Below are 25,719 nucleotides of genomic sequence, written 5' to 3'. Positions count from 1 at the left end.
GTCTGTCTACTTCGCACACACACACACACACACTATCTGCTGTCGAATTGCTATTTCTGTTCACGTCATACATTCAAGAAAGGCAAGGAAAAACAAAAGGGGTTTTTGTCGTGTGGCCGTCCATCATCATAACGCCATGTGCATCAGTGCCTTGGCTTAATAAGGCCGAGCATCGTTGATCCACCTCTTTGCGCCCTGCAAATGCTTTCCGCCGCCAGAACGCTCGAAAACTCCCAAACCATCGCCGGAAAAGGCAACGATGTAGTTGTATTAAAAAATGCTTTGACATGGGCTTTGTCAAGAGGGGTATTGTGAAGAGAAGCGAAATACTCCGAGGCAAAAACGAAAACATCATGCTGAAAGTCGTCGTCGCGTGAGGCGTTCCACGTCGCGTGTCGAGCGCCAGCGCTGCTGAGACGCACGAAAGAGCCGTCCAAGCTTGGTGTATCTTTCTGAGAGTGGCCAACGCAGCACATGCGAGACAAAAGAGAGCTTCTTCTGAGTACAGTCATCTTGGGCGGTATCGATCATCATCATCATCATCATCATGGGTATGTCGTGGTCAGGTCCTGTGGGAAGTAGCCGCGACTTGAGTCGACGCCTTGAAACCTGCTCATGGGCCACTGCTGAGCACCAGAGACGGCGTCAGAGTTCTCATACTTGACCGCCCAGGATGATGGTTCGGTGGAATACCGGGCAGTGCTTTCAATCTTGGGAAGCGGAAGTCCTTGACCTTCATAAAGTGGGGCAGGGTAGTAGCGATAGCCTTCGTGAGCCTGCATGTCGCTCCGTTCTGCATCGGACATGACGGAATCGGCTGGATAGTCGTTCTCAGCTCCGCCGTCCACACTCGATGCGCTACTGCCAGAATGCTCGGGAGACGGATGGTAGCCATACGCATTGGTACGATATGTGCCGCCGCTCAGAGCAGTGCCAGATGCACCAGAGCCGTATCGGAAGCCGCCCGAGGAGATATTACCAAAGGTTGTAGTTGCCGCATAGCTGTGACCACTGCCGCCGCTTGAGCTCCCAGTCCTGCCGTTCTGATTTTGGCCCTCATTCTGGTAGTGGCTCGGCGATCTTCCGCGAACGACAATCTTCTCGCTCACTCTATGCGCGACCTTCACCCACTGAGGTGCATCGTTTTGCTCCTTCCGGACATCGGCGTAGAGTTCTACGATGAGGTGAAAGTACTGTTGTGATGCACGTCGCTTGCCATTATTCGCAGTTGCCTGCTTGAACTGTACTCGTTCGAAGGTGTGCGCAGGATTCTGACCCGGCGTGGGGATATGACCACCAGCGCTTGCCGAGTAGCCGTAGTGAGAAGTCATGCTTGACGCTTGTGTGGTCGCGGTGGATGACGAGCCATCGGAGCTGTGCTGGAAGGGCAGGAACGGCCCAGGTACCTGACCAGTGGCATGGAATGCTTGGATCGGCACTGAGTAGATTCCGTGTGGTGATACGGTGTGATCATTTCGTCCCGTAGATGGGGTTGGCGGAACCTTGACAATATCTATCTTGGTCTTTGGGCCATGGTCGCGTTTCGGGGTGTGCTGAATCAGCTCAATGAGCTTCCCCGTCGAGCCATCTACTGCAGCAGATAGCCGCATACCCATGGCCTGGATCTGCTCCGTGTGTTGATTGTTGTTGCGCTTCAAGTGCATGCGGCCATTGTTGATGTTCGGGTGCAACTCGAAGTGACATTGCACAGAGAAATAATTGCGGCGATAGCAAGTCCACTTTTGGTCAACGGTCGACAAGAAGAAGCCTTTTTCGACTTTGGCGTGAACCTCGGGTGTGACTGACTGACCTTCGCAGGTCATTTCTGCTTGGACTTCCAGATTGGGCCACGGAAAGTTGGTGCAGTCATTCTGCTGGTTGCCGTAGGTGGGCGACGCCATGTGACCGTGAGGGTGACCGTGAGGGTAGTGGTGGTTAGACAGGGACAAGTTGGAAAGGCCGTAACTGGTTCGTGGTGTATCTTGGAAGGATGCGTATCCAGGCTGCGAGCCTGGCGACAATTGCGTGCGAGCTAAGAAAGGAGTTGAAGTGGCTAATGGGTCGCGGTCGGTCGCATGGGTCGAGCTAGATATCGGTGATCGTATCCCAGGATTGGGAGGCGGGAGCATGCCAGAGGCCGTGGTGTCTAAACTGTCAAGCATGTGTGAGCTTGGGTCAATGACCAGTGATGTGACGAGGCTGCCGTGCGCCCATGGCTACCTACATCGACGGTACTCGAGTGTTGTAGATTGCTGGCACGAACGACTGGGGTTGTTGCACGGCTCCCGAGTAGCTTGCTAGACTTGTGCACTGGTTGTGATGGGGGTAGTTTGTGTAAGGCGGCGCGAGCGAGCCGGCGGCTGAAGACGGACTGGTGGAGATGGAGGCGGAACTCGAATCCGTGAAGTTGTTGGATGCGTGGTAGCTACAGCCCAGGATCCGATTAGCGTATCACATGGTAGAAGAGGGCACACAGTGGAGGTGATGGGAAGGGCAGGGTGGGAGAGGGTGACAATGTGTAACGTGTTGCGGGTGACGGGATAGGTTCTGGGCAAGCGAAAGGCTTCTGCAGCGACGCAGCGCAGGGCAGCGCGTGGATGACATAATTCGTCGTGTGATGGCACAGCGGGCAGTGCGATAGGAGGCCGCTCTGTCGGGATTCTGTGCGACTACAGTCGACGATGCAGGAGGTTCGCACATGGACATGCACTCTGGGCAATTGCCGTGATTCGCCTTGGGAAGAAAGGCGGAGAGGAGTGAGGGTGAGCCGAGAGGAGCAGGGAGGGGCGGAGCGGGGCGGGGCGGGGCGAGAAGCGAGAAGCGAGAAGCGAGCTGGAGAGCCAATGAGAGCAGCACACTCACCTGCTGCTGGCGTCTGAGGCTACCGCGCGATCGCTGACGAAGCGAGTGCCCGTTGCGCTGTGAGTGGAGGGGAAGGTGAAAGGCTGAGGTGCATGTGGTTGAAGCGGAGCGGCGCCGTCACGCCTGATGTGGTCGACGGCACCGCCGGCAGTGTAGGCGGCGTGATGCGCATGGCCCGGATATTGGTCGTTGTAGTCGTGGTGGTCGGAGAGCGAATAGTGGTCGAGTGGCAATTGCTGCTGGAGAATCGGGCCTGCGCGGACACGGACACGTTAGCAGAGCAAGCTACGTGCGTCGACATGCGATGTGCCATGCAAGGCGAGAACGACTTGCAGGCCACGAATGCGAATGTCTGGTCGGCATGGGCAGTGTTGAGGCAGCAGCTCGCACGTGAGCACCGCCCACGCCCACGCCCACGCCCACGCCCACGCCCATCGCCCAGCGTCGCACAACGTGGCTGACTGAACCGTTTGGCTGTGTCTGAAACGGAGCGGCTCATTGGGGCGAAACACGATGATGGATGGGAAGCATCGCATCCATCGCATCCATCGCATCGCCCTCCAACGTCACACGAGCAACGGGCATGCAAGGTGAGTTGGTGGGATGGCGGGCGGCTTGGATTCTGCGAGCATTCTTGCGCGGGCGTGCGGGCCGAATACAAGGAGAATCGGCTGAGATGGCGGGCGTGGGAGCGCGGTATGCATGTGCATGAGCCGGCATGAGGAAACGAAACGAGCTTGCTTACCTTGATCCATCCTGAACGCACTCGAGCCCATATATTGACGCGATCGCCTGGCCTGGCCTGGCCGGGCCTGTTGATGCTCGTCGCTGTGGAGGCGCTCGCTCAGCCGCGAGCCGCAACTCGACGATCAGATGGCAGACACTGCTTTCTGCTCCCTTCTGGCCAACGCGCCCAACGAGCTCGAGTCTGCCGATCAATCAATCGATCGACTCGTCGTTGCTTGGCCGAGTCGATAGATTGGTCCAAGCGCTCTAGCAGCGTGCCGCTCCTGCTCGGCCCGCCCGGTTGAGTTTGTCGGCGCGATGACGGAACGCGTTGCTGGCCGACGAATCAGGACGGCACTCGCTTCTGGACGAGAGGTCGACCGTTCGCAAGCTGCAGCGGAAGGCAGCGTAGACTTCCGGATAGCAGGAGTCCAAATTGCTTTGACTTCAGAGGTGCGCTGGATGCCGGCCGTCTTTCTTTCAACGTCGCATGCCCTGTCCATCGTCAGCATCCCCATCAACAACTCAAGCGCCACGCCAGCCTGCTGAGAGTCGATGGACGTGATAGCGCGATGCTGAGCTCGGCCTCCATCTCGCCCGTCGCCGCAGATTGCAATCCGACGCTCCATCCTTGGCTGACTCGTTGATCCTGCAAAGGCGTACGAGACCGCTTCGCTCGGCGAGACAGCTTGCTTTCCAAAGATCGACTCGAGGTGCGCATCATCGGAGATGGAAAGTGGCCAAGGCAGTAGCCAAAGCAGCATGCGTGACAGATGCAGCAGGATGTCTTGGACGCTACTCACCCTGAACAATGCTCGACAATCAGCCCGTCTCTCTGCACTCCTGGCGAGCAGTCCCGTTCCAGACGTGCACCGTTGCGCAGACTCTGTCTTGGTGCAGCTGATTGCCGACGTGAGATCGAGTTGTGCGTGCTGAGGTGTAGTAGTATCGTTGAACCGTTGATGCCGAACGGGCGGCGTGAAGTGCCTGGGGTCGATATATGTCGTCGATAGCGGGAGTGGTCGCGTAGATCTGCAGAACACTGCGGTATGTTGGAAGTACGTTAGTTTGGCGTCGTTCGTGACACCCGCTTAGTATCACCCTGTGGCAGCCTGTGGATGAGGCTGTGAACAAAGAAGTACTATTAAAGTGGCAGCAGGTCGAGGGCGAGCTTAAAGAGGTACAAATGCCAGCCCTGGTTCGTTGATATCGCCGGATCAGAAGGACGTTGTTGTTTGGAAGGAAGCAGCAGCAGCAGCAGCAAGGCCTGTGTCGACCTGGTAGGGATAGCTGGCCAGCATGTCCTACTTCTAACAAGCGTCATGACCGACCTTGGCCGACAGCAGAAAATGACTACCAGGTCTGGCTATCGTTACCACTTTGCCGGGTCACATCAGCCTCAGAGTATTGATCGTATTGAAAGAACGCTCAGACCACACTGCCACCTCGCAGGTCGCAGTGGGAAGCTGCATCTGTAGCCCACTTCCGCCGCCCAATGCGGCCGGCCTATTCATAACCCCCGACGCCAGGAGGTATCGATTCGCCCCGTCATCCTTCTCTTGATGCACTTGATCGAATTTTCCTTGCAGAGTCTTCATCTGACTTGCTTCGAAAGCCTCGAGTGCACTGATGGCAATCTTCGAAATACAGTACCCACATCCAGCAAGCCGACGCTTGCGCTGATTGCGACATGTCCTGCTCCACATGGCCCCGACATCTTGCAGAAAGGCCGTGCGCGATGGATCCATTCGCAGGACGGGAGCCTTCTCTCTCCACCTCTCCAGAGCCCGGTGTGTATGATGATCCCATGGACCACTGAAGCATTGGTGCAGCTTGGTCAAGAGCCTCGACACGCTACGGAGCGAGCCTACCAGAATACTGCCCTGGACCTTTCCCGATCGGCCCGGGTCCCGATGTGCTGTATGCAAGTCGTTGCGACCAGGCTAGCCGGCAGCTCCCAAGAAATGGCCGGCCCAAGCATTGAAGACACAACCTGTCACAAAGGCCTCTTGCCACGGCTTCCGGCGCGCCTGCAGATAGTCACGCGAAACGCTGACAGTTCTATGTACTCTCCGCTCCCCGTCAAGTATTTTCTGGCGCCATGACCAGCCACATTGCGCAATAAGTGCATCAGTAACCGCGCCCGAGCGATTTAGTCGCAATTAAGCGCTGGAGCAGCGCTCTTTGTTTCAGGGCGTTCGAGGCGGCGCTCGCTGGATTCGCGCTGCCCTGCACAATAATGCTGTGGTGGCCGCTGTCCGTACGGAAAAGGAGGCCATGGTCAAATGTACTGTACTGTAATCCTCGGTTTCAGGCAGATGCGCCCGCTGCGGGCCAGTGCCGTTTGTGGCGGCGTGCTGCAAGTATTGCGCAGGTCAACCAAAAGTCCCTTGCTTCGATCTTTGATCCATGTCAGCCATCATGCACGCGGATGGAGAAGACAGAGGAGCAGCGACGACGAGGCGACGTCTTCGCACGGCACAAGCGAGCCAATGAGCGCGGGGCTTGGCGCACCACACAAAGTTTGCTGCTTCGACGTGCAAGTTCGAACGACTTCCAGTGCCTGTACACATTCCACGGCTGTCGCCTTCTTAGGCTCCGCGCTCAGCAGACGTCTATCAGGTCAGCTCAGCTCAGCGCAGCTCCACGCGCTGACGCCTGCTGCCACATGTCATGAGCATTCATGACGCGGACGCCTGCTCGCCGCTGGAGACTCGCTGCTGACGCGCGGGCCATCGATTGGCTACCACTGACGCTTCACCAATCTGCCCGGACAAATGTGTTAATCTACGGTACGCGCCCGGCCGACCAAGGAGGCACCAGCGCGGCCTCGAGTCGTGAGAAGTCGGCAGGCTCAACGCCAACGCCATGTGCTGATGATGTCGCCACAAGGAACGAGTCTCACGGATGCCTGCAGAAGTCCGTTGGCATTTCCAGGCACCTCTTTCACCGCCACTTTGGCCCCGCCGCCGCCGCCGCCGAAGCCGAAGCCCTCGACGGCCTACCTCCACCGGCCTGGACCACGTGACGGAGCCTTTCCTCTGCAAGCAAGACGAGCCGGACGCCTCGCCCAGGCCGACCAGAATCCCCATTCGAGTCCGAATCCTGAAACGATGGGCTGGTCGTCTAGCCGGCGCTCGACCGGGAAAGCGTGACCTTGGCGACGATTAGCGCGAATGAGCCAAAATGGCCGAGCATGCAGCGCCTCTCTCGAGACCTCCCAACAAACGCTGCTTCCCGCTCTCACTTGCACGACAAACAACACCTCGATCCTGTGACATTCACCCCGGCGACTCGACAGGAAGCAGCCGCGAATTTGTCAGAGACTTCCGATCACTGCGCGCTGCGGAGCCGCCTGTCCGTGTTCTCGTGATCAATCGACACCCGTTTCGAACCCTTTCTGGCGAGCATGCGCAATCTGCACCATCGACCGGGCGCTGCACGCATTCAGACACTGGCAGACGTCCTGCACTGATGCACTGCGTCTATGGGAGATCTGCACCTGGTACAACTCTTCGACGCAGCACAGCGCCACTACACACTCGAACTGACTGTCGACAAAATCGCACACCGCACGTGCCGTTCCTGTGCTCCACGTTAACCACATCTCCTTCACAAAGACCGACGAACACCTGGTCCGTGCAAATGTCTCAAACAGCTAATATCACACTATAGTGAAAGAGAGTGCAACATGGCTTTATCCTGATCAGGGCATTGAAAGGTCCGCCATGTCGTGGCTCTGAGCTTATCAAGGGGACCTGCTGTACCTTGCAAGCTGTGCATCCGGTATGTACACTGGCGCCTGCTACCCAATCTCAAATTTACATCCGAGAACCTGGTTTCCCGCATCCACCGCATCGCAGTGGTAAGCGATCGTGAGCATGCCGAGTGTAGACCTTTCCCTACCATGTTGTCTCCCGGGGCAGGGGCTGCATCTCAACGCCTCCGACTGGGGATGGCGCAACTGGCTTGATGAAGTTCACCCAAGCCCCTGAAAGATAGTCGTCAAGAAGTCAGCAGGTTTCATGATCGGCGTCAGCACTCCACGGCGCGTCGACGTAATTTCTCCGAAGGGTGACGGGGCATAGGTGTGGTCAGCAGCTCGCTCCCGCATCCTCCACATGCCTCGATCTGCTCATAGCCACGTCGTGATCGCTGGTGGTAAAGGTAGCCGAATAGTGATCTAGGCGTGAGGCATGCGTCTACACGTGATTAGAACAGTCACACGACAACAAGACCTGTTTCGGTGTACTCCTCATCTGCCCTTTCTGCGAGCGCAGAACCTCCCTGAGGTCCGTCTCGAATGCTCAAGACAGACCAGACGACACTGTGCTCACGGCAGAAATCCGCGTTTTGGAACACAATTTCGATGTTTGCTACACGATCGATGCTGATCATCAGTGGTTGGACAGCAGGAAGAGTGCTGGATGAAGGTGTCCCAGTCGCGGGCATACCTCCAGCGAGACGGGTCCTTCGTGTGAAGGACATGCTTGGATGCTACGGCACAGAGTCGCCAAAATTTTGCAGCAGGCAGGCTACCAGGGTCGAGGCTCAGAACATCGCGCTCTCCACTCCATCGCCTTCTCCGTGATGGCAAGCAAGACGTCTCGTTCAGCTGACAAGACAACAGGTTGGGTTGCGAACGGTTTATCTTGGATCCGAAAATTTACCTGACAGGTGTCACGCAGAGTTCGTTGGCGTGGAATTTCCCCGAACATGGCTACAAGTCAAAACTTGGTCAGAAACAAAGAAAGAACATTCTCCCATCCTTGGCAAAACCAACTCCTTCCATCACATCCTCAGCTCATATGCCAACGCGAGTGCAACCGACCTCATCAGCAAGCTCCAGGTTCAAGCATCTAACATCCAATATTGCCTAATGCACCTCTACCGTAGCTTATGAGAATCTCCGTAGACTTATCACCCATCAAGGGACTGCCTTGCAATAGACCAAATCCCGCCCTCATCGACCGGCGTTTCATCGACGTGACAAGTGCCTCGTGCACGGCATGAATGACAGTACAGCGACACGGGTCCATCACCAACCAGTCCCTCGGTGTTTCCGCAGAACAGGAGTTTGTGCACGATCCCGGCCATAGCATGATCAGTAGGACGAGAGCAGGGCGAGGGGGAAGCCCGATGCGTGGCTATGGAAGATACGTATGTTCTTCGCGGGTAGCGGCTGGGGAAGCACAAGCACGAAGGAGCTCGCCTCAGATTCAATTATCTCGATTCTAATCCAGCCATCATCCAACAAATTTCCGAAAACAGGTAAAGGAGTGACCACACTCCAGACGAGGATGGATGGATAATGCTATGGTCAGAATTCTTACCGTAATGCCTATCGTTCGTACTTGAATCTCCAAACGTCAGCACTCCATCCGCTGATCTCCTCACAGCCACACAACAAGGTGGTTACAATCAAGCACACGACCGTTCCAGAACGAATAAACAAGAAATCCCACGAACACAGCATCGGGTATTCGCAAATCGAGCAGGGAGGGTGGTGTGCATTCCGCAGTGCGGACCTCTTCCTAATGCTCGCACAGCACAATCATGTTCGATTTACAATCTTCCGCCTCAGTCATTCACACGCCCACCCCAGCCTTTCCAATCTCACTGTCTCGAGAGAAAGTAGCATTCATCCATCTCCATGTATGACTCGCCCTCGCCCTCGCCCTCGACGAGTCAAAGCCTTGCAGCTCTGAACATCTCCGAATCTACCTACCAAGCGAAAATACCCTCAAAGCGAAGTGAAAAAAAAACAAAGCAGCACATACACCGAATATAAGGTAGCTGTAGATACTCCAGATTCTCATTCTCATTCGCCGTGCCATCGCTCTCCCTTTACATACATGTATCTGTGGGTTCCCCCTAAAATCACGGCAGGAAAAAAAAAGCAAGAATATAAGAGAAATGTATTCTATAGGTATAGCCAACGTCTTTTGTTAGATTATTCATTCATTCATCCGTTAAGTAGTAGTAACAAGAACTCTTCCTCTGCCTCTTCTTTAATCTCTTATCTCTACGTTTTCCGACTCTGCTCTACTATTACTAGATCCGTCCGTCCGTCTGTCCGCATTACAGACTATTAGAGAAGAAAGCAAGCAGCAAGGCAAGAGATATCCTTTATATATAAAAATAAACACCCCCCCCCTACTAGCTATATATAATCCGAGCGAAGCTAGATGTTTTTAGGCCGAAGTTAGAGTATTCGAGGAGCTTGCGACGAGGACACGGAAACAGAGGTCTAAAAACAGTAGGCGAGCGGCGGATAACAATCAGTCTTAGTAGGTAGTTTCTTGCGTAGGCAGGTAGCGTACGGCCTTCTACGTAGTAGAAGGCGTATTACTATCTACTAGCGTAGGGGTTGAATTTAAAGATGCGCCTATATAAAAGCATTCTAGCCCTCTTATTAGCAGAAAAGATGTCCTCCCTACGTAACCGCAACCTTAGGCTCGAAGAGATCTTTACGTTACTAACAACTAGTACTACAATAGTAACTAACTAATATACGCGATACACGTGCCGACTATACTACTTGCGCTAAATATACGTATACCTCTCGCGCCGACTTTACGTATAATTATGCCCTAATTATTACGTAAAACTTTAAGCAAGATCGCGCGTAAGACTATAAGCAAGACTGTACGTAAGACCGTACGCGACTAGACTAAAAGAGATAGGAAGGGTTAGATTAAAAGGAAAGGACAATACTAGAGTAAAACTATAGAGCGAATTAGCCGGGGCTTTCTAGCGGGTTAAATCTCGTTATACCCTAGCCCTTCGAGATATATTACAAGTTAACTAAGTAAATATAACTACTACGCTTACTCTTCGGCGTATACCGTAGTATGTCTATAGAAACTAGACGAACTGAGTTTTTTAGTAAACATTTATAGCTGCTTAACCTAGTTAATTAGCTAACGAAACTATCGGGTTAAATAGGGTACCGACGCCCCTCTACTATTTATAATAGTTAGTTTAGAAGGCAACTAAGAACCTAGCTAGCGCGGCTTACGGCGGTTTAAGAAACCTGCTAAAATTACGACTCGGTACCCTAGCTTAGTTTAGATAGATTATGTAATCTGCGTGCGTCTAAGAAGAAAAGGGGGCTAGGTCTATTTGTTCTAGAGTAGACGTAAAGAACTCGGACGAATACACTTAAAGCGGGGGTAGTACTATAATACCTCTTACGCTCGACTATTATAGCAGAAGGACGCGCTCGTATTGTAATTAGACGCACGGCTGCAATTCTTATATACTAATATCCCTTTACTATCGCTAGCGTTATAGTAGTGCAGTTAGAAGCGTAAAAGATAGGTAGCGAGGTAAGATTTAGATAAGAAGCTAGTTAAGGGTTTACTTTAGCGACTAGAAGGGACATTATCGCAATTAATAAGTTAGTAGCCTTATACCTATCCTATTTAATTATTTAGTTAATTAGTTAATTAGTTAATCTCGGATCTAGACCGAAGTCGACCGAGTTAAGTCGATTAAGCACATTTCTAGCAAACTACGCTAATAAAAGTAATTAATACGATAACGACGGCGGCCTTAGGCATATTAGGAGCAAAACCTCCTCTAACCTCTTATATACTAAAGACTACCTTAACGATATCAAGCTTTGTACTAAATAGTTAGACTAGGACCTATATACTATAAGAAGTAAAGGTAGGAGTAGTCTGCGTAGTAGGTACGGGGGGTTTAGGAGGAGCCTACGACGACTATTCCCCTCTGCCCTAAGCGCTAACGTTAATAAAGTAATATAGGTACTAAAGCGGTAAGGCTATAGAGGGTTTAGGAGGAACGACTATCCTCCTAGCCTGTTACGGGCAAGCCCTTTATATGCGAGTCTAATACGTAAAAGCCCGGTACGGGCCGTGCCGTAGCTTAGTACCTCCGGATCCCTATTTAAACACTCAGTCCCTACGACCTCTTAGATAGTTGTTCGCGACTTTGTAGTTACCTCGAATATAAGGTCTCCGTTACATTTCGCGAACTATATACTTATAGGATACTGCTATATTAGTATTACGCAATCTACCTATTCGAAACTCGTATCCGAAACCGTATCCGACACTCGTATTCGAAATCGCTACCGCGTAGCGCTATAAAGAGATAGCCTCGCATATCCGTATCCGTATCCGTATCCGTAACTCGCTCGAACGTAGCCTATAAGAAGATAGACGCGTTCTACTCGAATCCGCCCTATACTTAGCCGAGTACGCTATTCTATATAAAATATATACGCGCCCGACTCGAGTATCCGCAATTATATCTCTCGTAGCAAACAAAGAGTAAGTATACAACAGTAAGTATTAGCACCTCTTGTATATACTCTCTCCGCTATAGCGCGTCCTAAGCGACTGCGCTATCGGCGTACTACGCGGGAATCCGCACTCTTTATACGACCCGATAATAAGACACAAGCCGCTATTCCCGGCGAGTTCCCCTCTAACTAGTACTCCGAGTAAGAGAAGGAGATCCTCGAGAAATTACTAGAAGGTCCTAAGTAGGAGTATAGAGATCGTTAAGACGCGACCTATCTAGAACTTCTAGCCCCGACTTTTAATTTCTCTAAACTAATCTACGATACCTATATCCGCAAAGATAATACGACTAGGTAATACGAAGTAGCAATCGATTACGATACGGCGACTAAAGCCGACTTACTAACGACTATTACTATCCCCTTGAAATCCCTTTAGAAGCTAACCTCCGAGCAATTCGCTTCTATAGTGTTATAAGACAACGATTCGATCTATTTACTACTACGATAGCTTAAATTGGACTATCGTAAAACGATCCGCTAATGCTCTGTCTTGTTTAAGGCAAACGAACTTAATAAGAAGAAGTATAAAGAGGCGAATAGCAAGCTAAAGCACGTTGCTAAAGCATCCGAGACTCTATAGAAAGAGATAGACTCCTATAGGAAGACGCTCTCTTAGAACCTAGTCGTAGCCGATGTCGAGAAGTATAAGACATATATAAAGGAGTACCGGCTGTAGGCTAAAAAGATAGAGGCAGTAGAGATAGAAGCTTAGCGGAAGCTTATCGATACTAAGGGCAATATAGCTCGCCTCTAAGTCGTACTCGATACGGTATCCGATCCTAACGCTCCGACCGTATAAGATATAGCTAATCTATATACTAAGATCCGCTAACTTAAGAGTAACCTCGTAGACGCTCGGCGTAGTCGCCCTACTTCTCGTACTAATTCGCCTAACGATCGCCGATTATCGCTCTCTCGATCCCTATCGCGTAGGCGTCGCGGTAGCCCGCTACCTCTACCGCCTAGAGATAATAATAATAAGGGCGATGCTAGTATAGGCAGTAAGCCGCTACTAATCGACCTTACGGGTAGAGATAACAATCTACCCTCTTCCTCCGATAATAACTCCTCCGATAACGAAGGTAAGAAGCCTAAGAAATCTAAGAAGTCTAAGAAGTCTAAGAAGGGCAAGAAGATTAAGAAGTTAAAGTTAGCAAAGGGTTTAGATAGCGATAGCTTAGACGAGGAAGAGGCTATTAATCCGGTTAGCTACGACCCGATACTATACGATAAGTTCAAGACCTCTCGTAATGTAGACAAGCCTACTAAGTTCAAGGGAGATCGCGACTCTAAGGGTCAAATTATTAGGATCGATCTTAATACCTAGTATACTACACTCGGCACTAAGCTCGGTATTACTCGCTTCCGCGATGTCTCGTTAGCTCTACGTTTTATCTACGGTTATACCGACCCTAATAGTCTCGTATATAAGATATTAAAGCTATACGTCCTAATAGTCCTATTGCGCAAGGACCTAACTACTTTATCTAAGCCGTTTAAATCCGTTCGAGAGATGTTCGACTTTATAGATAAGTACTTTACCGAGCACGACCGTATCGAAAAGGCTTAGGATTCGATAGATGCGCTAAAGTAGGGTAACTCTAAGAACTTTAGCTCCTTCTATGCGAAGTATTAGTAGTACGCCGCTCGTATTCCTTCCTTAGAAGACGTATATAGCAAGAAGCTAGCTATACGTCGTCTCGAGAAGAAACTTAACTTCAAATACCGCAACCGCCTCGTAATAGAAGTATATTACTCTAAAAACGGATTAGCTAAGTTGTACTAGGACATTAAGTACAAGCTTAAGCGCTTAGAGATCGACTTCCCTCGTAAGCTACCTACTAACGATACCGCAAAGAAATTAGCAGACATAGCTAAGAAGGCAGCCGAAGCAGCAAAGAAGAATGCTACAAATACGACTACGACTATACCTCCTACCGGCAAGGCTCTACTACTAGGAACCGCCGCAGCCGCATATATAGCTATTGCTTCTACCGTCTTAGCTAAGGCTCCGCGTAGTCGCTCGCTAAACACTAGCAAGCTACTACGCCTATAGAATAAGCGTCTAGATAAGTTTAAGAATCTAGAACCTATAACTGCCGAAATGCGTATCTAACTAGTAACCTCTAGTACGTGTATCCGTTACCGCCGACTAGGATACTCCGCTAGTAAAGCCGCTTGCCCGCTCGACGAATACGAGCGCCCTTCTACGCGCCGATTAGGCGCTCCTAGCAATAGCTAGGGAAATGCTTAGACTATTACTTAAGCGTAACAAGTAATAGTCCGATATAGGATGTATTAACTCTATCCCCTCTATATAAACCGAGAGCACTTTTATTAAAGGCGTCTATAGAAGAAGAATCTAATAAATTGCCTCCTATCTCTTATTACTTTATAGTTAATAGCAAAGTCGGATAGAAGATAGTAGAAACATAAGACGTAGAACTATTTCTAGACGATAGAGCTAATATAGAATACATCCGTAAATCCTATATACGCAAACACAATATTAGAACCTCTGCTATTCCGCCGGTCGCTCTTAGACTCGTAGATAGCAGCTATACGTAGAAGCTTATCGGCGAGGTATGCACTATTAATACGAACATTAGTAGATATACCGAGTAGGTACGATACTTCGTTATAGACGATCTCGAATACGATATAGTGTTAGGGTTTAGCTAGTATACTAAATACTAATCTAAGAAAGACTAGCGAAACTAAGTACTTACGTTCAACGATCCTATCTACAAGGATTATTTATAGCACCCTAAGATTATCTTAGTTCCTATAATCTCCTAACCTAAAGCGATACGGACTCCTCGATATTAGGACTTCCTATCTAGGCCGGATATCTTAGGACAAGAGCCTCCTCCGCCCGTAAAGGTGTCCGTAGAACAGATCGGTAATCGCATTCGATAGATCGACCTCGCAACTTTAAAGAGATTAAGCCTTAAAGAAGATACGGAGATTCATACGATATAGATCAACTCTAACGAAACCTATATAGCGAAGTCTACTATAGATCCGGTAACTATATACGCCCTATTAGCTTACGCTATAACGGCACGGCCTATCTACTCTAGGAATGCAGCCTTCGCTTACGCTATATATATTTCAATCGCCGAGCAAGGCGCCGTTTAATTAAACAACTACGCTATATCAATCTCCGACTACGAGAAATTTATAGCTAAGACCGAGGCCGAACAGGACAATATAGAAGAAGTGCTACGCAAACTTCCTAAGAGATATTATTACCTCGCTTAGCTCTTTGTCCGTAGAGAAGCGTCTAAACTACCCCCTTACCGACCTAGTATAGACTATAAGATCGTTACGAAAGGTAATCCTCCGTATAAGCGCCTATACCCTATATTAGCATTAGAAAACGCAGTTATTAAGAAGTAGCTCGATAACTAGCTCGAGAAAGGCAATATATAGCGTAGTAACTTACCCGCCGCTTCGCCCGTTATAATCGTTAAGAAGCCGGGTAGGGGGCTGCGCGTATATATCGATTACCGAGCACTTAACGAGCTTACTATAAAAAGCAGATATCCTATCCCTCTAATTCAAGATACCCTTAACCGGATTAGCGGCAAGAAGTTCTTTACTAAGTTAGACGTTATTACTGCTTTTAACCGCATCCGTATTGCCGCTAGGCATAAATAGAAGACGGCCTTTACGACGCGTTATAGACAGTTTAAATGTCTAGTAATGCCTTTCGGGCTCTATAACGCTCCTAGTACGTTCTAGTCGTACATTAACGACGCCCTTCGCGACTTCCTCGACGACTTTGTATCCGCCTATTTCGACGATACCTTAGTCTTCTCGGATAACGAGGAAGCGCACTACTAGCATATCGAGAAGGTTATAAGGAAACTACTAGATACTAGTCTTTAACTCGACATTAACAAATGCGAGTTTTACGTTTAAGAGACGAAATACCTAGGGCTTATTATCGGCAAGGATAGTATACGTATAGACCTAGAGAAGGTCTCCGCTATTTAGGAGTAGGAAGCCCCGAAGAATGTAAAAGATATGCTTTCTTTCCTCGGATTTGCTAACTTCTACCGGCGTTTTATCCGTAACTTCTCGCGTATCGCACTTCCTATAACGTAGCTTACTCGTACTAAGGATACACCGAAGTGGAACTAGTTACCGGAATGCTAAACAGCTTTCGATACTCTTAAAAGAGCCTTTGTAGAAGCTCCGGTCCTCGCGCACTTTTAGCCTAGTCTAGAAACTGTACTCGAGACTAATGTATCCGACTTTGTAACGGTAGCGGTGCTATTATAGAGAGGCACTAACAATATACTTCGACCTATCGTATACTTATCTAAGAAGATAAACCCGCAGGAGTACAATTACGACATCTACGACAAGGAGCTAATAGCTATAGTTAAGGCATTCGAAGAGTAGAGGCCGGAATTAATAGCTTACGAGTTTACCGACGGCACGGAGTTTAAGAATCTCTCTAATGCTAAAGGAAAGCTAATCTTAGTGCTATCCGACTATAAGAACCTTAAATACTTTATAAGTAGCAAGCAGCTAAATCGCCGGTAGGCCCGATAGGCTAAATTCCTCTCTTAGTTCTTCTTTAAGGTTGTATACCGTCCTAGTACCTAAGGCACTAAACCCGACGCTTTAACTCGGCGGCCTTAAGACAAACCGCAGGATAAGAAAGACCTACGACTAGTATAGCAGGTGCGCACTGTTCTTATACTAGACCGATTAATCGCCGCTACGATTATAGCTACTCCTAATTTATAACCTTATTAAGACTCTGCGATCTTAAGTGCCGTACGTAAGGCCTATACGAGCGACGCTATAAAGGAGATAATAGCATAGTTAGAAGAACGCAAGCCTGTGACTATTCTGCGCAAATACCGTATAAACGAGCAAGATACTATCGAGGTTAGAGGGTTAGTATACCTTAAGAACCGTTACGGAGGTTATTGCGTATTTATTCCTCCTAGCGACTACGACCTATATAATACTATTCTACGAGTATACTACGATGCACCTAGTGCCGGCTATCTAGGGCGAACTAAGACGTTCGATCTAGTGTCTCGGAACTTCGTCTAGCCCGGCATGTCGCAATTCGTCCGCGAATATATACAAAGATACTATATATGCCGTACGACAAAGCCTAATTAGACTTAGTATCCTAGTCTCTTACGACCTATGCCTATACCCTTCAATCTGTAGGATAAAATTGCTATAGACTTTATCGTATAGCTCCTACCGTCTATAGGGTCGTACGATAGTTAAACATATAAGAATATGTGCACTATTACTAATCGTATAGCAAAAGGAGTATACCTACTACCCGTACTATCGATAGAAGCCGAACATATAGCTTATATCTTCTTAAAGTACTATTATCCGCACTACGGCCTCCCGATAGGCCTAATATCCGACCGAGGACTATAGTAGGTATCCGCTTTCTAGAAGCGTCTATATTAACTGTTAGGTATAGAGCAACGGTTATCGACTGCCTTCTACTCTAAGACGGACGGTTAGTCTAAAAACACTAATAAGGAGGTTAAGAAGTATGTCCGCGCCTATATAAACTACGCCTAAGATAACTAGGTAGATCTCTACCCGCTCGCGGAAATAGTACGAAACAATTATATCTCTAAGGTTACTAGCGTATCCCTATTCTACGTAGAGAAAGGCCGCTACCCTCGCATTGACCTTAATCTCGACATTCTAGCGAAGCTCTTACTAACTAAGCAGCGGTTAGATGCAGCCTCTACTAACCGTTTCGCTAAGCGTATATCGGAAGTTTACTCGCACCTCCGAGAATAGTTAAATCTCGTATAAGTTATACAATCTAACAACGCTAATAAGCATCGTACGCTAACTCCTCGCTATAGCGTAGGAGACAAGGTATATATTAGTACTACGAACTAGAAAACGACCCGACCCTCGAAGAAGTTCGACATTCGTTAGTACGGACTAGTTACTATTATAGATAATCTAAATAGCGCCTACAAGGTCGACCTTCCTCCGCGTATTCGAGTTTATAACTCTTTCTACCCGCGATATCTACGACCCTATTACGGTAATTATACCGCACGCCCGCTACCTCTTAAAGTTATAGGCGAGGATAATCGACCGCAAGATAAGTACGAGGTTAAGCGGATATTAGATTCTAGAGGAAACGGAAAGAGCTTGAAATATCTAGTTTAGTAGAAAGGGTACTTAGATATAGAGGCAATATAGGAGCCCTCTAAGGTAGTAATTAAAAATGCTCGTATATTAGTTATAGACTTTTACTATAACTACCTAAACAAGTCTAAACTAGCGAACTTCTAGCCGCTAAAGGACTAGGTGCCGCACGAGGAAGTAACGGAAGAGACAACGGCTACTAAGCCTATTAATGCTGTTATCGGCAGCGATGCTGCGACTAGCTTAGCTAACACTTAGCATACCCGCGTTACCCGATCTACAACCCGTGCGACTATTTAGTCTTCTACGCTCTATAAAGGGGGTCTCGTACCTACTTAGAGTAAGTATTATAATAATGCTAGGGTTACTACACTTATAGAAGCGTATACAAACCTATTACATCTTGTTACTAGCTATATTGCCTTAGGTAAGGATACTACGCGGCAGAAGGCGCGGTTAGTAAATAAGGTAGGTATTGCTAAGTCTACGACGTCGGCGTATACTAGCGCGCATTTAGATAACGCCGGCGCCGCGGAAAGCAAGGAAGACACAGTTTAGAATGCAACTGCAGTTGCGCTATTAAAAGAAGGTCTTAGGGATGCGACCGCTTTAAAGGGGGGGGTAATGTTACGGGCAAGCCCTTTATATACGAGTCTAATACGTAAAAGCCCGGTACGGGCCGTACCGTAGCTTAGCACCTCCGGATCCCTATTTAAACACTTAGTCCCTACGACCTCTTAGATAGTTGTTCGCGACTTCGTAGTTACCTCGAATATAAGGTCTCCGTTATATAGCCTCTAAGCGCTAACGTTAGTAGAAGGAGTACTCTATGCGGTAAGAGATAGGGTTTATTCCCTCCCTCTAAGTACTAACGTTAGCAAAAGTTAGGAGCATTCCGCGCGGTAAGGGAGAGGGTTTAGGAGGAACGACTATCCCCCTCCCTCTAAGCGCTAACGTTAGCAAAAGTTAGGAGCACTCTACGCGGTAAGGGAGGGGGTTTAGGAGGAACGACTATCCCCCTCTCTCTAAGTACTAGCGCTTGCAAAGGTACGTATATAGTAGCAGTTAGTAGGGAATGCTTTATAAATAAAGTTATGTTCTTTATAGTCTATACTAGCTTCTCGTAAATTCCGTTATATATAAGAAGCCGTATCCTATTCCTATTCGGGTATAGTCTTTCTCTTCGCCGGGACTACTTACAAATAGAGACCTCCTTTGCGACTTCGCGACTTCGCTTCTTCGCATTACGACTTCCGATTCTTAGGCTCTCTATCGCCTTCCCTACCGAATATACCTCGCTTAGATTAGATATTAGTAGCGATCTATACGATAACTAACGAATAATAGCAAGATAGCGTTATAGTCGAAGCTCGCTATTTGCGACGCCTCGAGCACTTCTTATACGCTCTCTTTAAACACTAAGAATACTAAGCGTAGCGCCGATCTATATACCTTTCGCGACTAAGCACTAGTCTACCGCTATAATGCTTGCCGTATAACTAGGCGCCGACTCGAGCGACTATTTAAGAAAGAAGTTATACCTATAATTCGCGACCTCGAGAAGCAAATAGACGACGTAATAGTAGAACATAATACGGAGGCTTACAATACTACTAAGTATGTCCTACTTATACATCTTAAGTAGCACACTGCGAAGGCTATTAAGCCTGCCCTATATACTACTAAGACCCGCTATTATATTAATTTAATAGCCGAGATTTAGGCTATTATCTAGCAGAACACGCCGATATACTTATATATAGCGCAAGTCCGTTAGCAATTTAGTTACTAGTACGGAGAAGTAGCTACTAGCGTACCTAGTAGCGATCTACCTAGCGGTCTACTAAAGAAGGATACGCCTACCGATCGACCCGACGCCGGCGAGAAGTCTAATAGCGAGTATAATAACGATAGCATTAAAGGCGTAGATTAGCTGCGTTATATAGGTAAGTATAGCAAGAAGAAGAAGGTTCGCTGCTTTATAAAGGGAAAGCGTACTCTACGCTAGTATAGTTTATATCGCACTGCTAATACCGCGAAGAAGAGTAGTAAAAGAAAGCGAGCAGATAATAATAACAATAATGCTTCTATAAAGCGTAGTCGTCCTGCTCTAGGTGCTACTAGACCTGCATCTACGCTAATCTAGATTTAGTCGTTACTAGCTCCTTCCTCTATACCTAATATTATACCTCTAGCGCCGCCTTCCTCTATATTAAGCAACATTCTAGTTATTCCTCGTACTAGAGATCCTATTAAGAAGCCTCTACTAGACCGCTTAATGCCGCCTCCGCTAGACCGCTTAATACCGCCTCCGCCTTCTTAACTAATATAGGGGTCGTCGTTATCCTTCGGTAATCCTAGAGACATTTAGTATCGCGGTTAATATAGTAGCGACGATTTAGTAACCGCTAAAGTACGTTATATATAGACCGACATCTCTCGCTTATATCGATAACGACGTCGCGCTAGTAAGGAAGTGTCTTAAACTCTAAGTATCGATACAATTATCGCTAGAGCTATAGAACGTACGCAAAAGGACGTAATGCCTTCTACTAGAGACTTTCCGACCGATCCTCTTAGAAGCGACAACCTACCGAGTAGAGGTATTACTAGCGGTCTCGATCTAGACGACGAGATACTAGACAACCGCGTATTCTTCTACTACGACATTTATAATATACCTTGTTATATTACCCGACTTTACCGCGTACTAGGCGTTAAGAGCCGTACCTATTCTACTTGCAATTACTACGCTAAAGGCTATAACCTAGACGATCTAATAATACTAAAGTAGTATATAGCTAACAAGCACGAAAGCTAGCGCTTTAAGTTCCTTATAAACGCTAATTCCGAGCAACTAGAAGAGGAGCTTAAGACATGCTACGCTAGCTGCTACAATTTAATAAAAGCTTAGCAAGAAGCAGCAGGCACACGTCCTATCCGTATAGGTAGTCGCGTATACGAAGCCTAACTTTAGTAATAGCAAGAGATAGAGCGACACTTTCTCGAGGATATAGAGCTTCTATTTCTAGATGCTAGTATAGTAGACCCTATAGTAGGCGATCTTAATATTGCGGTATTATACGACGGCGATTATTAGTTAGTACAGGACTTCTATTAGCAGCTTAAAGATAAGAAGATTAAATACTGCTAGAATCTAGATCTTATCGATAATACTAGCACTCGTAGCCGAGGTTACAAGGAGCGGTAGTTTAATATAGAGCTAGATAACAATCCTAAGTCTCTAACATTTAGTATCTATCGCCGCTACCGCAAGACCGGAGACAATAAGAAGCTATATCTTTCCCCGGACCTTATATCGAGCGACAATCGAATAGATCTAGGTCTATAGCCTATAGGGCTTAATAGCGAGGATCTACTAGAGCTAACTATGCTTAAGGAGATTCTTATCGCCCGTATCTATATCTACGTTAAGATGCGGCTAATTAAGGGTGCTTAGTAGCGGTATAAGAACAACGTAGTTAACTTTCTACGCGATACTAGGAAAGTTTAGTCGGAGTTGCTATTAGTGCCTAAATATATTAAAACAGTAGTCCTCCGTCCTGCTTAAGGAGATAAGATTACTAGACGTATCTTTATACGCGATTTCAAAGTCCGTAGATAGGTAGTAAAGGTGTAGCTTAAACACTTAATTACTAACTCTCTAGACTATACTAGTATAACTATCGACTAGGACCGGCTGTCTTAGCTACCCGACAGTTAAGAAGGAGAGTCCGTTCTTTATCGTATAAATATTAAGGAATACGATAAAGTATAGCTTCTACTACCTCCGCTAATTCTAGACGTAATACAAGCTTTAGCTAGAGATAACGCTAAAGACAACGCTAGCCCTATTATTAAAGAAGATACCGAAGACAACTTTGCCGACTACCTAGAAGAGTCGGCTCTTCCCTAAGCATACATTCTATAAGGCTAGCGAGAGCAGATTTAAGACTTGCTTAATAAGTAGGATAATTAGCGACGCTAGCGTAACGACCGTATACGACGAGAAGCTATAGAGCGCCGAATATAGCGTTCTTAGATAGATACGTCTAGGGACGAAGATATAGTAGCTAACTAGACCTAGCTTACAATGCTACCGTTCGATCTAGTACCTTTAGATAAGTTTAATAAGACCGAGCGTCTTATATCTAGAGCATTCCCGACGCTATTCCTATAGGGATCTAGAGAGTTCGTTAAGGCTCGTTAGCGCGGTATGTCGTACGATAACTATCTTAAGTATCTTATTAAGTAGGATAATAGCACTAGACCTCGCCGCTACCGATTTGCGTTATATCCGCGATTCCGATACGTTAGCTTAAACACTCTTATAAGAAAGCAGTTACGTAAGAAAGCAGACTATATTATATAGTAGAATCCTTAATATAAGGAGATTACTGTCGAGGAGCTTAAAGCGGCTCTAACTTCGAATTCGGAATAACGAGGAATCCCGGCGTCTACTTGCTAATATTGTTCGATATAGTAATAGTCTTCGGGGTACTCGCGCGTACTAGGTTAGTAAGACTAATAAGCTAGAGAACTACGTTAAGGCTATTAGTTGTCTACGTCTCTTCTTAACTTATAGTGCAGCTAACAATTACTAGTAGAGTCTTTAGCGATATATACCTAATATTCTATCTAGCGGCAACGAGCATTAGCGGGTTAAGACTAGTAGAGACAATATCCGCGAGAACCCGGCGATTGTAGCGTACTACTTCTACCGCCGCTATACGTTCGTAATACAGTTAATAACGAAGAAGTTTAGCGTTACTAATTACTAGAATCGGTTTGAATTCTAAGCCCGTAGCAGTTCTTACAATTATAGAGTAGTATAGCTAAAGGAATACTAGATCGATAGCAAGATCCTTCTACTACCGCCGATAATATATAACGAGGGCTATTGCAACGACCTAGCTAAGTTCTAGAGCAAGCATGTTACGGCTACTAACCCTACGCCTCGACGAACTGCGCCTAAGCCTAATAAGCCTACAATCCTCTAGGCTAAGAAGGGCGACATTCTTAACTCTTAATAGCATCTTATAATAAACCTTAATCGTGTATAGCGTTATAAATGCGGCTACGAATACTGTTAGCGGAAGAATAAGGACAGTAGGCTTACTTAGTACCGTTTCTACTACCTACGTAGGAATTATCCTAATACTAGGGAAGTAACCCGTTCTTTAAATCCCCGATATTAGATATATAATAGTCTACGTAATAATACACGCATAACTAATTACAACCGTACCGTTTAGATAGCATAGGGAGCGAATAACGATATTACTATCTATATAGACAAAGGCGCTGTCGTCGACTATCTTAGCAAGTACTATACTAAGTAAGAGAAGCGGAGTAAATCATTAATCGAGCTTAGGTAGAAAGTGCTACCGAGAATTAACGAGAGCCGACCTATAGTATCTTTTATCGCTAAGATGCTAAACAAGATGATTAGAGAACGTAACATCTCTGCTTAAGAAGAGATATACCTTCTTCTCGATCTACCGCTTGCCTAAGGCTTACGCAAGGTTTAGAACTTCGATTGTCGCAAGCTAGAATATTAGTCGAAGGTTAAGCGCTTTAATCTAACAACTAGTCAAATAGTTACTTAGGGACAATCGCCTCTATTAAAGTACCTAAACCGATATGCTATTCCTAAAGCGAAGTTTAACTACTCTAACTTAGTCGCTAACCTAGACCTTACTCTCTTCGAGTTTCTTACTAAGTAGGAGTTCGATACCTATAAGAAGCGTACTCGAGCGAAGGTACGTATTATTAATTAGTATCTAAAGTATAGTGCTATCCCCGATAGTCTAGATAGAACATACGAGGACTAGTACCGCACTAAAGTCCTCCTTTACTATAAGTTTAATACGAACTATCCTAGCCTACTATATACCTACGAGGAAGATCCGAGCATATCCTACGATATATAGGCTAGTGCCTACGAAGCCTATAAGCTCTTTTATAAGTATCCGGATAACTATATAGGCACTAATCTTCCTAAGCCTATAGAAGACCTATTTAAGGATAAAGTCTACGATCTAGAGGTTAAGCGACTAGAAGCGGAGTTACTCGCTAGTATATTACTAGGTCGCAACCCTATAGAGATGCTAGAAGATCTTAACGACCTTAGTAACCGAGAAGTCGATAGGGAGTATAATTAGAGTACCTATATCGGTAGATACGGTATTACTATTAATAATATTAAAGACTAGTAGAAGTATAAGCGAGGAACTATAGCACGTAAAGTATAGAGAATTGGTATACCTACAGACCTAGATTAGCGTATTAACGGCTTGTCTAACGCTTAGGAGCTATAGTATAACAAGGTTGTCAATTATTAGCGTACTTAGACGGACGATATAAATACGCCTACATTCCTCCTTAACGTCGACGGGAAAGCTAGTATTAGCAAGTTATACGTTATAGAGACCGTCTTATTAAAGCTCGAAGCACTTACCGATAAGTTTAATAACTCGGATACTAGATATCCGGATCTTTAGATAGAGAATCCTATTATCCGACTAGCACCTACGGGTACTACTGCTAATAGCATTAAAGGCAGTACTTTGCATAGCTTCTTTAAGTTGCCCTTAAAGATGAAAGAGTATATTCCGCTAGATAGCTAGGCGCTTACTAACTTCTAAGATCGTATAGGCTAGATTAAGTATATCATTATTAATAAGAAGTCTATAATAGACCTTACTATACTTTACTAGATCGATCGTCGACTTCGCTAGGTTAGTTATCCCGCTCTATAGAGCTAAGGACCCGATACTACTCTCCTATTTAGCGGTAGATATATTACTATTGCAGGTAACTTTAACTAGCTTCTGCCCGTCGGCGGCAAGCTACTATTCTTAAAGCTTGCTAACCTCCGTACGCCTAAGGACATTGCTAGATACGAGGCTTATTAACTGTTTAACTAGACTATCTAGCTAAGCGTAATCTATCGATAGTAGGGTAATAATCCCCGATCTATTGCCTTCCGCGATGCTTTAGAGGGCCTTCGAAATGCTCTAGCTAGTATAACTATATCTTACTAGGAGACATTATATTCCCGTATAAAGACATTACTATCTTAAGCAGAACAAGACGCCTTTAAGGCCGCTATTCGGCTTTACCTATATAAGAAGCAAGTTAACGCCTATAACTAAGACGCTATACGAGATAACAACACTCCTATTAAGGTCGCTAAGGCTAATTACGTTAGCGCCGAGGCAGCTAAGACATCGTACGAGAACAGTAGCAATCTATACCCGCGGTTGCTATTATATATCGGTGCCCGTATTATAGTTACGCAGAATCTATAGACTAAGGGAGGTATCGTTAACAGTAGTATAGGCACCGTTATTAACATTATCTAGGAAGCTACTAATAATAATCCTAATAACATCCTTTAGCGCTTGCCTACCGTCCTTCTTATTAAGCTTAACAAATACTCCGGGCTAACCTTTAACTAGGAATTTAACGAGGATAGCAGTAGAGGGTTGCCTCGTAGCGTAGTACTAGTCGTTCTAGTTCGACGAGAGTAGCTATACAATTAGAACTAGAACAGTCCGTATATACGTACGTAGTCCCCCTTAATAATCGCATACGCAATTACTATCTATAAGGCATAGGGCATA

The 25,719-nt window shown here is 46.8% G+C and overlaps 2 protein-coding genes across 2 annotated transcripts; one reads left to right on the top strand and one right to left on the bottom strand.

The window, feature by feature from the left end:
- Window positions 1-572: 572 nt before the first annotated feature.
- On the bottom strand, window positions 573-1,853 carry MYCFIDRAFT_119008 (uncharacterized protein; the record flags this gene model as incomplete). The annotated part of the gene is made up of 1 exon (XM_007931976.1): window positions 573-1,853. A coding segment is annotated over one exon (1,281 nt), but the record flags the coding sequence as incomplete, so codon positions are not given.
- A 3,473-nt stretch (window positions 1,854-5,326) lies between these two features.
- On the top strand, window positions 5,327-9,466 carry MYCFIDRAFT_178039 (uncharacterized protein; the record flags this gene model as incomplete). Its single annotated transcript, XM_007931975.1, has 28 exons — window positions 5,327-5,378; window positions 5,410-5,503; window positions 5,531-5,669; window positions 5,698-5,713; window positions 5,756-5,868; window positions 5,903-5,925; window positions 5,953-6,258; window positions 6,301-6,612; window positions 6,641-6,739; window positions 6,770-6,862; window positions 6,897-7,227; window positions 7,270-7,450; window positions 7,483-7,565; window positions 7,599-7,662; window positions 7,690-7,746; window positions 7,783-7,796; window positions 7,825-8,008; window positions 8,031-8,175; window positions 8,219-8,408; window positions 8,432-8,437; window positions 8,485-8,581; window positions 8,609-8,667; window positions 8,700-8,859; window positions 8,883-8,922; window positions 8,962-8,999; window positions 9,031-9,243; window positions 9,291-9,341; window positions 9,381-9,466. 28 exons carry the CDS (start codon window positions 5,327-5,329, stop codon window positions 9,464-9,466), a joined length of 3,246 nt encoding a protein of 1,081 aa, XP_007930166.1.
- Between the last annotated feature and the right edge of the window lie 16,253 nt (window positions 9,467-25,719).

The sequence above is a fragment of the Pseudocercospora fijiensis genome (genome assembly GCF_000340215.1).
Source record: "Pseudocercospora fijiensis CIRAD86 unplaced genomic scaffold MYCFIscaffold_8, whole genome shotgun sequence".
Classification (NCBI taxonomy): Eukaryota; Fungi; Ascomycota; class Dothideomycetes; order Mycosphaerellales; family Mycosphaerellaceae; genus Pseudocercospora; species Pseudocercospora fijiensis.
Note: the sequence above shows the minus strand (reverse complement) of the source record. Positions and strands in the feature narration are given on the sequence as shown.